Below are 15,000 nucleotides of genomic sequence, written 5' to 3' on the forward strand. Positions count from 1 at the left end.
GATTAATGCAAAACTGAGGAAACATCTTCACCATGCAAATACTAAAACCCATACTTCACTTCCCCCACTTTGCATGTGCTTACTGGCTATCTCCTGATCACATATACCTGTACAAACAGTTGGACAGGGAGCGCTTCGCTAGATATTTGCCGTTTCAGTGACCTGCAAATATACCTCAGAGCGGTGCAGCTCACAGATGTGCAGCCTGTCTGCTTGGCAGTTTGGCTGTGCCCTAAGCTAACTCTAGCCTGATTATCTAGCCTGACTTTCAAAGCTCTTCGAGACTTGGTCTGACCAAGAGTATAACAATTAACATTTCCCAAACGGCATGGTTAACCCCCCCTCCCTTGTTTTGCTATTGGTTGTTTGCTTCTCGAAAAAGTGGGAGGAGTTCCCTATTTATCTGGAGCTCAGACACAATGTTTGTATTGGTCCTGGCCTGACTAGAGCCAACGCTGAGGGTGTTGTGTCACTAGGAGGGCGTGGCCCGGTTAAGCTAAGTCATGCAGTTCTCCTCAGCTATGATGCTCTAGACCTGTCATTCTCAACCAGGGAATACGCGTACCACTAGGGGTACACAAGCACATCCGCAGGGGGTACGTGTAAAATTCAACGATTGTATGGAGTGTACAGTATACAGTATAGAGCAGTGGTTTCCAAGGTGCGGGCCAGGTTGGCAGGAAAAGCATTGCAAAACAAAATGAATATTTCAATAAAATAGTTAAGACGCAGCTTTATAAATTTGTTCTTACCAGCATGGTAATGACCAAGTTGTGGTGCATTACTAAAGGGCCTGTGTTGTGTCATAGTATTGTAGTGCTATGGTAGTTACATTACAATGACTATTACAGCGTGCCACTGGAGGTACGGCGCGCATTAAGGGGTTAAATAACTAAGGTAGAGCAAAATAAACCAAAAATAAGCTTAACAATATTCCCATTAGTTAAAAAATGTCTTATAATCTATTGCATCTCTGTACTAGGATATTATTTTATATATCCATGTAAAGCTGGAATGTAACGGTATACGGGGAGCCTTGGCTGGAATCTACTGGTATATGGGGGCCTTGTCATGATTAAATTTGGGAACCCCTGGTATAAGTCATGTGTAAGCAGTCAGGGCGTCAGACTTGTAGCCCAAAGGTTGCCGGTTCGACTCCCGACCCGCTATGTTGGTGGGGGGAGTAATTAACCAATGCTCTTCCCCATCCTCCTCCATGACTGAGGCACCCTGCAGGCTTGTACGAAATTCCTCATTGAATGAATTGAAAATCAAAGTAATGCCATAATACAAACACTAGGTGGTGTCATTACCTTGAATTTAATCTACACCACCCATTGAGAGTACATAGAACACCACCCCCTAGGGTTCATATTATGGCATTACTGTGATTCAATTAAATTCAATTTCGTAGTTCGTACAAGTCTGGTTCCCTGAGCATGATACCGTCCCGCTGCACTGCTCCGTTGGGGGGCCATTGGGGGTGTTTATCGGCCCTTGCTGAGTTTTTGTAGCAAAGCGTATGTCTGGCAGTTTGACAAATGCACGCACGCCCAGTAGTGATTGCGGGGGTAACCAATCATTTCCTCAACTTGTCAACTGAAGGACGCGGGGCAAATTTGGTCAGCAATTAAGTGTAACAGTTTTAGATAAGCAATAAGACATGAGAGACTCCGATTCGCGTCATGCCCCACTCTCCTTACCCGTGGTAAATCGAGCAAAACCCAGTGCCTCTCGTGGCTAATTGCTTAATTCATATCTCGTTAATATTCCTCTCCATAGTTGGCAGACTTAAAGTATAGCTTGGAATTGTGACATTGATAATGTAATTTTGTCAAGATTTTTTTTTTATAGGGGGGCTATCGCAACTTGTAACCCTGGGGCCCCAGGCCATCTTAATCCGGCCCTGAGCCACCCGCATACACCCTGATGACCTCATAGAGATGGAGACAGAGGTGGAGATGACGATGCCTGGGCTTTTTAGAGGAGGTGAAGGGGGTGCAAGACTTTTCCTGTCATACGGTAGATCATCCAGCCGCAGTGGTCCGAGCTGAAACCCTCCTAAGTGGGGAGGGAGGGATGAATGAATGTGAGCCATTTGGCATCGACAGCACAGCAGCATCAGCCTGATGCACTAGCCGGAGGAGCGGGCAATAAAAACCAACCTTCAGGCTGAAGAAGGGATAATGCAGCACGAGAGAGAGAGAGAGAGAGAGAGAGAGAGAGAGAGAGAGAGAGAGAGAGAGAGAGAGAGAGAGAGAGAGAGAGAAGGAGAGAGACAGAGAGAGAGAGAGAGAGGAAGAGACACAGAGACAGCGAGCACAAGAGAGAGACAGAGAGAGAGAGAGAGACACATAGACACAGAGACAGAGAGAGAAAATCAGAGAGAGAAGGAGAGAGACAGAGAGAGAGAGAGAGAGAGAGAGAGAGAGAGAAAGAGACAGAGACAGAGAGAGAGAGAGAGAGAGAGAGAGAGAGAAAGAGACAGAGACAGAGAGACAGAGAGAGAGACACACAGAGACAGAGAGCACGAGAGAGAGAGAGAGAGGGGGGGGGGGACTGTGACGCCAGGCTGTAACCCTAATAATGAGGGACTAGACTGGACAGAGCCGACATGACAGGGGCTCCTCGGTAGACTTACGGCTAGACTATAAACTAGACATTAAAGTGCACCAAGGGCACCATTTAATTTGGCAATTCCTGGACAACAATAAGAATATTATTGAATGACAATACATTTTTTTAAACATATTACAGCTCTTTGTAAAAGTAGTCGAATTGGTTGAGACAAGCTATCACCTGCTGTTCACCTGTCAGCGTATAAACTAGACATATAAGTGCACCAAGGGCACTATTTAATTTGGCAATTCCTGGACAACAATAAGAATATTGTTGAGTAATTACACATCTTTTAAAAATATATTACATTTCTTAATATAGTATAAAAAGTAGTGGAATTGGTTAAGACACGCTATCAGCATTCACCTGTTACCTATGTGCCTTCGCCTGTTCAATGTGAGCAGGAGGCTGGAGGTAGTACACACACACAAACACACACGCACACACACGCACGCACGCACGCACGCACGCACGCACGTGCACACACACACACACACACACACACACACACACACACACACACACACACACACACACACACACACACACACACACACACACACACACACACACACACACACAGCATGGTAAACACTGCCACCTGCTGGTCAATAGACAACCTCACACTCTCAGTGTACATTTAAAACCTATGTACACAACAGTATAAGAGCACTGGTCATTTTATTGACCAACGTACACAGGAATAAGGTGCTGTTGGAAAAACATCATGTTACATTTCCAGAGAAGTATAATCTTGGCTACTAATAAGAAGATTTGCTCTCACAGTATTTTACATCACGGTAGTAGGATACAAATGTAAAAACACAGACTGGTTTCAGCAAACACCCTGATGAAAGCCAGATGTTTTTAATGTTGTTTAGCGTTTTTAACTTTGTAAAGCCCGATATAAAATACTGTGCATTGAGCTGCCGTTAGCAATCCTGGAGAAGGCAAGGAACACAGGAACTCACATCTCTTTGACCTGCTCCTTGGGCCCCTGCACCTGGCCCACTACGGTCCCCTTATTGGTGTTCTTTACCCAGCCTACACAGCCCAGACTGAGGCCCTCCTTCTCTGTGTACTGGGGGGGCACAGAGGAGAGAGAGAGAGAGAGAGAGAGAGAGAGAGAGAGAGAGAGAGAGAGAGAGAGAGAGAGAGAGAGAGAGAGAGAGAGAGAGAGAGAGAGAGGAGAGAGAGAGAGAGAGACAGAGAGAGAGAGAGAGAGAGAGAGAGAGAGACACACACACACACAGACAGACAGACAGAAATGATGACAGAAAAAAAAACAGTCTGTAGGTAGAGACTTTTATTACTCATACTACATGAAAATGTGTATCACATGCGTGGGAAACTTACCATTCGGAAACAAACACCTAATTGGAAAAAATAGACACATGTTAGAAAGTGCGTGCCAAACTGAAAATACGTCTTAAACATGAATATGTTATGGTCAATAATAACATTCTCTTACATTTCCAATGTAAACACAGGAGAAATGAGAGGTATTGCAGGGGGTCGCAGACAGAAGGGTCTTTGCATCAAACCGGGTTGACAGCTAACATGCTTCCATAAATTGGGTAGTAATAGTATTCCCTTGTATGGTTAATAGATTTGTTTGTTTTCCCTGTTAATGTAGCAATATTAGCAAAAAAACTGTTAATGGAAAATCTAGCAATATTAAGGGCCAAAAATTGCCTAAGAATATTGGGGGTGGGGGTAAATAATATTCTTATCTCCAAAAAGGGGGTCCCCACAACAAAAACTTTTTTGGGGAACCACTGTAGCAGTTCTCTACCCCCAATGCAAGCACAGTGCTGCACGCTTTCTACCCCTTCAGTTCTAAAGACATTACTCCAAGCGGGCTTCTATTGACAAGTCCTGCTGTTGCGACACGTTTGTTTCCCTGCACCGCCTACCTACCTTGAACATGGCCGTGGATCTCAAAGTCCACGGAGCAGAGGCCTGAAGACATGGCTGAGCTGTTGCAAACTTGTTCCGCCTCTGCTACAGAGGGCTGAGGGGGCTGCTGTGTATCTGGTTACATCGGCCACTGGAAGGTCTTGCAGGCAGCTATTTTTAATCCACTCAGATCCACTCTTGCAAACCAGACAACATGCAGTGTACAGAAATGGTTTTCATTATATCAGGGTGTAGTGGAAGGCACGCACATCCAACAGGAAAGCATAAGCAGGTGTCAAATCAAAACTGGCATATGAAGAAGGAGGAGGGAAGGATCTGCACACTGCTTGCAAAAGACCTAATTTATCATTATATCAGTATACATCTGAGTGGCGTAGGAGGAAGCATAAAGACAGTTTCCTAACAGACATTACAGTTGAACATTATGCCTATGTCGGGATTGTGCAATACAGCAGGTATGGAACTCCTACACTTGTGATTAAAACTGAAAAAATGGGGGCCCGGCTGTGGCTTAATCGGCTGGGCACTGGACTGCTACGCGGGCGTGACCCAGGTTCGATTCCCAAGCCGAGGTTATTTCCAGATCCTCTCGCTTCCTGTCCCACTCTTCACTGTCCTGTCTAACTAAAGTTGAAAACCCCCCAAAAAATATGCATAAAAATAATAATTGAAAAAGTGCATTTTTTGAGGCATGTAAATCATTTGAGGGGGACTTATTGTCAGTGAGTCTCGCCCTGGTTTTTATTCCAGATTACATATTAATCTTGACTGAATCATTACATCCGTATTGTTCAAAACAAAAGAAAGTTCTGGCAAAGATTCTGATGGGGGATTTTAAAATTGCATATACCTCAACAATCACTATAATATAACATAATATAATATAATATAATATGATATGATATGATATGATATGATATGATAATAGTTCACTCCAGGTTACTCATCACAGTTCAGAATATGTGAACTAAATCCTGCATTTCATGAAATGTCCACTAGAGGGTGTGAAGAGTTGTGAAGCAACAACCATCTATTAATTCCTAGAAAGCTTTCAATCTGATGTTTTCAGCCCTTTGAATATGATCTCAAAGAGGTGAACCAATATTCAACTGTATTCATTAGTACTGGATAAAGAGATGGATCAATAACAACTGAAGAAATAATAAATGTAACCATTTAAAAAAAAACATCTCCTGTTGCGGCCCCAAACAAAACACTACTGCAGGGATAGCAGAGCCTTCACTGGGCGTAGCGTTGCAATGCGGCCCTGTCAGGGTTGGCAGACGAGACTGATGATTTCCAGCCCCAAAAAATGCTCAAACGCTGCCTGGAAGCACTAAATCGCGGCCAATTTAACTACATTTGATTGATTTCTATATCCATAAATTTACAGAAAACCAAAATGCCCTTTTCACTCATTTCTAGCTGCAGATGGCTGTCCTAAGCAGCCTAACTGAGTGGGAAACCGCCCAATCTGGTAACACTGGATTGCATTGATATATACAGTGGCATTTAACTACAGCACAACTGCATTTAGTGGGGGTCATCCCTATGTTACCCGGGTCCTATGTTCCCAGCTACCGGGGAACTTAGAACCCTTTTTTCAAAAAAGGGTTCTGTGTTCGCCGCTGCCTCCAAGTACACTGCTTCCGGATGGCGAGCGCGGGTTGTTGTTAGGGTTAAGGTTAGGCTGCCACTGTGTGCAAACTTGACATGAAATACGCATGGCAACCGTTCGTACCAGAAATATGTCTGCGCAAGCATCCTGGGCCTTATCCCCTTGTCAGATACAATGCGGGGAACGGGTCCTACGTTCCCCGGTCCAATACAAAGACCGGGGAACATAGGACCCGGGGAACATAGGTATGCTCCCATTCGTGGATACATGCATACTCTTTGTTTTTTTAGGCAACAGCGTCCATCAGTCCCTGTCATGGAACCTGAACACCAGTCTCATCATTTCAAATGCCCAAAAAAACCCTTTGACAGTTGAGGAAATGTGGGGGTCAGTGAAGTAGGTATGATCATTCTACCGTGCTGCAATCTAGAGCGGGCTCACCTTTTCCATCCTTCTCTGGTATGGCAGCACCACCAGCCGAGATAAACAACAGCTGGAGAAGTTGGTGTGCAGGGCCTCTAAAATCATTGATTGCAGTCTTCTCACGCAGTCTTACATTAAAAAACACACCATAATTGCCAGGAAAACCAAGCACATCACCTGTTCACCTCTGACCCCACACATCCAGCACACCACCCATTCACACTCCTCCTGTACCATCAGGGAGAAGGCACTACAGCATCCCATGCAATACCACGTGTTTTAGGGACAGTACCTAGCCACAAGCCATCCACCACTTGAATATGCACTAGTACTTTATAGTTATTACTCCACTATCTAGCCTTCCTATCTCTTCTGCTTATTTTGCACAATGTAACTCTAGTTGTTTTCTGTACAACCAATGCACTTTTCAAAGTTTTCATTGCACATTTTTATGTTTTTGCCCCCTTGGTTTTCTTTCATGCCCCTCCACTATGTCTATGGCAGAACTCTACAATGGGGAGTCATGGGTGAGCAGTCAGGGCGTCAGACTTAAGCCCAAAGGTTGCCGGTTCGAGTTTCGCCCTGCCGGGTTGGTAGGGGGAGTAATTAACCAGTCCTCTCCCCAATCCTCCTCCATGACTGAGGTACCCTGAGCATGGTACCGTCCCGACGCATTGCTCCCTTAGGGCGGCATTGGGGGCTGCCCCCTAGCAGCACGGGTGAGACATACAGTCCCAGGAAAAAGTTTGTACACCCTTTGAAATTTCTTACATTTCAGTCAAAATTGGTCATAAAGCATGGTCTGATCTTCCCGGAAATCACAAGAAGGAACAACCAGAGTCTGCTTTAACTAATTCAACCCAAACATTTACAAGTTTACATATTTTCATTGGCCATAAGATGTAAACATTCACAGGACAGAAAGGCATAAGTAAGTACACCCTTGCATTCAATAGGTTTTAACCCAAAGTTTGTTTGCAGCTAGTGAAAGTCAATGGATCCGTGTAGCATTGCTACATGCTACACGGATCCATTGACTTTCACTAGCTTAGCGACATTCTCCCTCTTTTAACTTGTCTTAAAGCAAGACAACGCTTAACATGAAAAATAAGACACTTTACCACCTTTATAAACCCCAGCCAACGATTTTAACTGCATTAAGCCCCAAAATAGTGGCATACCCCTTTAAAACCTATTTAATGCAAGGGTTTACTTACTTATGCCTTGCTGTCCTGTGAATGTTATAGCCTTATGGCCAATAAAAATATGATAACATGTAAATGTTTGTGTGGAATTAGTTAAAGCAGACTCTGATTGTTCCTTCTTGAGATTTCCGGGAAGGTCAGACCATGTTTTATGATAAATTTGGACTGAAATGTAAGAAATTTCAAAGGGTGTACAAACTTTTTCCTGGGTATATGCATTTTCGTTGTGTGCAGTTTGCTGTGTCATAATGACAATGGAAGCTGGGGTTTCCCAGTTGGGATTTTGCTCTTAATTTCAAAGAATATCTAAAAACGTTGTGAGAAATTAATGTACGTACGCCATTTTGAACATGGCAACATAAACTGTAACTCCGGCCCATTTAAAAACTCCTTAGCGCAGAGCCTATGTTATAACCTCACTCTCACCATAATTGTAATGGCTATGTCCTAATCTGTGACTTAAGGTTCTCGGTACTGTCATTGCAATGTTGTTATGATGTAGTTGAGTATTTTCAGCAAATAGTGAATAGGCCTGCCGGCGACCCTTTACGCAATGCGATGCCACAGAAAATAGTAGTAACACAGCGTGGGGAGTTGGAAGATAATATGTCTCTCCACCCTGAACTTTAACTTTTAATCCAGTGGTGTATCAAGTTTATTTTTATTTTTAGTGCGCCATAGCCACAACAGCCAAACACGTCAGAGACACGGCTATTTATTTACGCCTGCCAGTGCCAACTGATCCCACTATTCTCCCTCCCACAGACACGGAACCCTTGCCTGGTTATCACCAGACCTAATCACAAGTGAGATAAGGTCTGGGGACCTGAGCCAATCGTGTCAGTTGTATCTATTCGAAGAAATCACAGTCATCACCTTCCCACAGCTCCCTGCGGTCTGATTGTAGAGAGACAGAGATCACCATCTGGAATCCTTGCTGAGAGTAGATTCCATGCTGTTTTCCAGATCATCTGAACGATTCTGCAAAGGAGCATGGGATTTCCCAGGCTAACTGAACCCAAACCATAGAGGTAGAAAATAACACTAGAGAGGACACAGCAATTTGCGACAGCACTGGGAAATGGCAGCTGGAGCTTCCCAACTTCCGTAGGTAGTGTAGGTACTTTCAGGCAATGCAAGTCAATGGAGAACACGCCCACCCCTGTCAAGAAATTAACTAAAACTGTGTAAATATGAAGTAACACTTTAATCAAAGACCAGATTTGAAATGTCAGGCTAAATATCTACTTAAATCATATGAGTCGATAAAATACATTTAAAAATCAAATAATATATTTTATGAACATAGTTAGCAACACACTTCAACTATTGTCCTTGTATAGTGTGTTGATGGACATTTTCACATGATTAAGCCATTTTTGACAGAGGTGAGCCTCGTTCTCCGTTAACTTCCATTTCTCTGATCTACCTACAGATAATGGCCGCTACAGATTGCCGTAAAAAGGGGGGCGGGGTCCTCTCTAGTGTTATTTTCTACCTCTATGAGCCAAACATACAGAAGGCCATGAGATGTTAAGCTCCGCCCGTCCACAATACCATCGCAGCTTTGACCAATCAGTTGCAAAATAGCAGTGGGATAGTAAGGAGTAGAATGGATGAATAGTATGTTTCTGGGATTTTCAGGTGTGTACTGTATTGTACTGTACTGATTTTATTTTTAGTGTGGCATGCTACACACATCACTGATCCTCTCTTTACTCCTACAGGCATTGGACTAACATACTACGCCCAATCACAGTGCCCCATCTATGCTGGTGAACACCCAGCTCGGTGCTTTCAACCAATCAGGGAGAGGCGTACCACGTGGCCACTCAGAGGCACAACAGAGGAGTCGTGGCGACCACAACGCTCAGACATAACACAACACAACACAGCCCAGCCGGCCACACACACACACACACACCGCTCAGACATCCAGCACAACACAACACAGCCCAGCCGGCCTAATCTCGACAGGATTACACCCCCAGCCAGAACACTCTTCCACCACACACACACATACACACACAAATCAAACTCTCTCTCTCTCTCTCTCTCTCTCTCTCTCTCTCTCTCTCTCTCTCTCTCTCTCTCTCTCACACACACACACACACACACACACACACACACACACACACACAAATCTCTGTCTCACCACATACAAACACACACACACAGCCAGAAATACACCACACACACAAAACATCACCACACACACACACACACACAAAACAAACCCCCTCTCAAACAAACATACACAAGCACAGACTACACAAATAAAAACAGCACACACACACACACACACAAACAAACACACACAAACAAACAAAAACACACACAAGCTGGCGGCCTGACACACACACACATACACGGGAATCACTAGCACACGCTAATACACACACATGCATGCCCCCACTCACACAAACACACACACACACACACACACACACACACACACACAGATACACACACACACACACACACACACACACACACACACACACACACACAAATGCACAGAGAGGCAAAAATATACACATCATCAGATAAATGCAAATGGCAACACACAAACGCAAACAGAAAAAGCGCAAACTCAAGCACACCCAGACTGGCGCACGCATCGATGCGCACACAAGCACACTTCATCAGCACTGCATGCATGAATGCACACACATGCACACACACACACATTGGGAAATGACATACATGAATGAATCCGAGTGCAAGTACACACACACAGGGCTGCTGACAGCTTTTGCTGGGCCCAGGGCAAAGTTATCTGAAAGGGCCCCCCCATCGAAAACATACAATATAATGAGGACCAAATTCATTGCCCCCCTCTCTCCCTGGGCCCGGGACAACTAACCCCTTTGTCCCCCCTTGCCAGCACACACACACACACACACACACACACACACACACACACACACACACACACACACACACACACACACACACACACACACACACACACACACACACACACACACACGTCACCTGATGCACTACTGCATAAAGGTTCCTACAGGCTGAAAATAGGGAGTGGGGGTGGGGTGTTCCAAACGGCCGCCCCAAAATTATGCTCAAATGAGCCCTCTTCTATCCAGTCATATCTCATTAAAGAGCTCTAATAAGGGCTGGATTTGGGGGCTTAAAAATAGTCTCCTAAAAATGTCTCGTTTAGCTTTTCAAGCAGCACAAGTAGTCTGCCGTGGAGACAGCCCACAGCCCTCTCCTTGCCAAACGAGGGGATAATGAGTAGGGCTAACAGCAGCAAACAGCACAGCTCATCGTGCACAGGGCTGGATAGGTCATCTGGCATAGCGGGCATTTCCCGGTAAGCCCCGCACCCTCGTGGGCCCCTATTCTGAAAATAGGGGCCCGTGAGGGTGCGGTGCAGAACTGACTCACCGGTGGGCCAGAAATGTGAAAAACAAAATGGGGCCCACGATGGTGCAGGGCCCATCTGTGAGTCAGTTCTCCACCGCTAATTATTAGGGGCCCCTTTAAGCCAAAAGTGCCCGGACCTTATTTCTCCCCCAGACTAGCCCTGCAGCTCATCATGAAGTAATAACTATGAACATTTTGGGATTAAACTGCATCCAGTTGGAGCTGATTTTTAGGAAGCATGGACCTCCTCCAAAGCGTACTGTAAGTACATAATCAAATTAGATCCGTAACTTGCTCACTAGTTCTTAAAAGGCTAATGCGTTCAGGCCTTGTTATTGTTATTTTTTCTAGGAATTCCTGGTTGGTGGGGTTGCTTGGAGTTCGCCGACCCGAGACAGCTGCAAAAGGGCACGGCTGCCTGCTGCCAACATCTGCTGTTCTGGAGGCCAGAGCCATCTCCCGACATAGATTTGTACACCGTTTACACAAAACCAGGCAGTTTCACAACTGCACTTTTTTATTCCATACGCTTTCCAAACTGTCATCGTTCACACTATCGGGGATGCAAGAACTGTTTCCCGACATAGATTTGTACAGCGTTTCACCCTTCCACTCCCTACCTCACTGCATGGCTGCACTCCCAGTTCCCTTGAGCAAGCCATCATTTCTGGCAGCGCCCCTGGCTCCAGGTACCATAGCCAATACCCTGTAAGTTGCTTTGGATAAAAGAATCAGCTAAGTGTAATGGTATGTAATGTAATGTTCACACAAAGCCGGGTAGTTTCATAAACTAACATTTTTATTCCATACTTTTTCCAAAACGTCATCGTTCACACTATCATACATACATGGTTGTTCAAATATGCCTGCACATATTGTGCTGCATATGAGTGTGAGCTGTTTCATTGGCCTGGGCCCATTCATATTCCTGTGACACACCAAATTTCATTTTCAAGCCTTGTTACGCTATACATTAATGGTGTATGTGGGTCGACAGTAATAGACATTTAAAATTATTTTGCGGACCAAATAGAATGACTCCGCAGGCCAGATTTGGCATCCCTGATTTGGCAACCTGAGTTTGACATCCCTGGACTACACTGCCCTACAATCTTAGAACGCAGTAACTCTGAAAACGGCAAACTGAGAAAAAAGGCTTCAAAGTTTTCCATATGGCGCGATAACTGTGTTGTCGGTAAATTGGTGGTGACACTTCCTGGTAATGCTTGTTTAGGATAGAAATTTAATGCACACAAAAAACCCCCCAAAAAAACAACATTTATGTGTCTTTTTGCCACAAAAAACAGACTTACTGCGTTCTTGGCTGGTATTACTGCCACAAAATGGAGTTACTGCAGGAGTTACTGCGTTCTTAGCTTGTATTACTGTCTACTCCCAAACCAGTCCCATTGGAACGTGCAGCAGTAACTCGCCGACTTACAGCGTTTTTGTTTAACCTTTTTTGGGTCATTTTTGCACTTTCAAAATGAGTTTTCTCCAAAACGGAACGGTGTTGGACCACCATTTTTGGACACAAGACAAATTAGGTAGTTTAGAACCGATTTCCGATATAAAAATTTTTTTTCGACCATTTTGAGTTACTGCGTTCTAGTATTGCACGGCAGTACAGTATGCTGCAGTGGCAAACAAAACACAAGCACATGTTGTACCATCTAATTATGGCCCAACTTTTAGAAGTAGTAGTAGCATATTACATTTTAGATAGCTAGCTAGCTAGCTTCATGATTCCTACAAGGGACTGAACCAAAATGAAGGAGTTTGCCCCCTGTTGTCCCGGAAGTGAACTGACGTCATCAACGTCCTTGAATTCTTGGCGGGGAAAAAACATCACGCCCTTTGTCCTGCATTCGCAGAGCTGGCCACTTCGAACCATGAGGGACTACCCCCCGCTGACAGTATGTCTACTGTTTACCTCAAAGTCAGTTCAGTATAACTATGTATTACCCTTAACACAACACAGGCTGGGGGCCAGACTAGGTGCAGAGCCAAAATCTTTGGGTGGAGTACATAGGATGGCGTCGCCAGGCTACTTGCACACCACCACCGATTCAGAATCAAAAATAAAATCATAGAAAAAATAAAGTGCTATCCAGTTACAGTCGAATTCCTCCCAATTTCAACATGCAGTTGTTCTGTGGACGTGTAAAGCAGTCAAATAATACCGGTACAGTACCCTTCGCAGTAGCACTTGCGTTTTTCTTAGGTTATACAGTGAACAACTTTACTGACTAGCTTAGCTAAAGAGAAACACTCGGACAGCATCTTCTCTGTTGGCTGGCATTCTTCATACTGCTGACTTAGCCGTTTATTCAAACTTATATTAAGCATGGTAGTGGTGCGCGTGGACACCTGCATGGCACTGACGTCATTACGTCACACACATTGATTGGATACTGATTAACATGGCTTTGCCCATATAACAAAATATGCTTAACAGTACCACTATCAAAGACTGACATCTGCAAAGACTGTACCACTGCAAAGATGGGTGGAGTATAAGACCATAAAACAAGTGATACGACTGATAGACTACAATACCACATAACTTTTACCTGACACTGCAAGTTTATGCTTATGCATTTTTTCTTAATATGTGTTTTTTATAAGCTTATTTTCCTTATTATATGTTAATGTGTTTGCCTGCATCTGGAACTATGTGTAGGCTGCCATTTTGAGGAGGACTCCCTGGCAGAAGAGACACTTAGTCTCAATAGGACAATCCTGGCTAAATAAAGGATAAATGAAAAATGGAAAAAAATGTTATGGAGGCACAGAGGGAGGGATGAAATTGAGAGAAATACAGCTTTTACTCAAACAGATGGAGGAGAGCTCTCTGAACCACACACTGTCTGTTTCTCTCAATCTTATTTTCCCCACAACACCTGCCTCCTCCCTCCCCAACTCCCAACAACTCATGAGCACACCATGCAGACACACGCACACACAGACACACAGACACACACACACACACACACACACGTAGACCTACACATACACACACACACACACACACACACACACACACACACGTAGACCTACACATACACACACACACACACAAATATGTAGGCCTGCACACACACACACACACTCAGGCACACACACACACACACACACACACACACACACACACACACACACACACACACACACACACACACACACACACACACACACACACACAGCAGACCTAGAAGCACGCCATCTGGGAATGCAACGATGACTTGCACAATGATGAAAAATATTCACTGAAATGTGTGCAACATAATCATCCAACCAACCAAGCTTCTCCCTTCCCCTTACAGCTCTCTCATCTCCCCCCTCCCGAGCCCACTAGGGATGCACGATAACACTGTATTTGAAAACCGATATGGGAACGAGTACATTACGCAATGTCTGTACTTGCAGACACAGACTACTGATACCGATATGCTTACAGTACCCTAAACATACGAAAATGCACAGCCTTGTTTTTTTCCAACTGTGATTTATGTATTGTCCATTTCCATGAAGAAATGTTAGTAAATGCTAAATGTTGGTAAATGTCTAATAATAATAATAATAATAATAATAATAATAATAATAATAATTGTATTTGTATAGCACTGTATCATACAAGGCATGCAACTCAAAGCATAGGCGTAGCCAGGGGTGGGCCTGGGCCCGCCCACCTGACATCTAAGCCCACCCCATTCACACTTGACAGTCAACTGTTGCCTCATTGAACTATAATTAATGGCATAGCACTGAGCGATAATTAATCATTTTGTCAAAAGTCTGGTTCATCTTCTGTGATTGCTATGA

At 44.3% G+C, this 15,000-nt stretch overlaps 1 protein-coding gene across 2 annotated transcripts in view; it reads right to left on the reverse strand.

The window, feature by feature from the left end:
* Positions 1–8,703, reverse strand: part of LOC134441818 (acylphosphatase-2-like) — a 17,808-nt gene extending 9,105 nt beyond the window's left edge. The window contains exons 1-4 of one of the 2 annotated variants that reach the window (XM_063192223.1): positions 8,662–8,703; positions 4,540–4,715; positions 3,976–3,992; positions 3,591–3,700 (exon numbers count right to left, since the gene is read on the reverse strand). In XM_063192223.1, the coding sequence (XP_063048293.1) occupies positions 3,591–3,700; positions 3,976–3,992; positions 4,540–4,591 (179 nt within the window). In that variant the 5' untranslated portion in view covers positions 4,592–4,715; positions 8,662–8,703. Of the gene's footprint in view, positions 1–3,590; positions 3,701–3,975; positions 3,993–4,090; positions 4,266–4,539; positions 4,716–8,661 lie in introns of those variants that run through there. The other variant, XM_063192222.1, reaches the window with a different exon arrangement.
* Positions 8,704–15,000: the final 6,297 nt, after the last annotated feature.

This window comes from Engraulis encrasicolus, chromosome 24, assembly GCF_034702125.1.
Source record: "Engraulis encrasicolus isolate BLACKSEA-1 chromosome 24, IST_EnEncr_1.0, whole genome shotgun sequence".
NCBI lineage: Eukaryota > Metazoa > Chordata > Actinopteri > Clupeiformes > Engraulidae > Engraulis > Engraulis encrasicolus.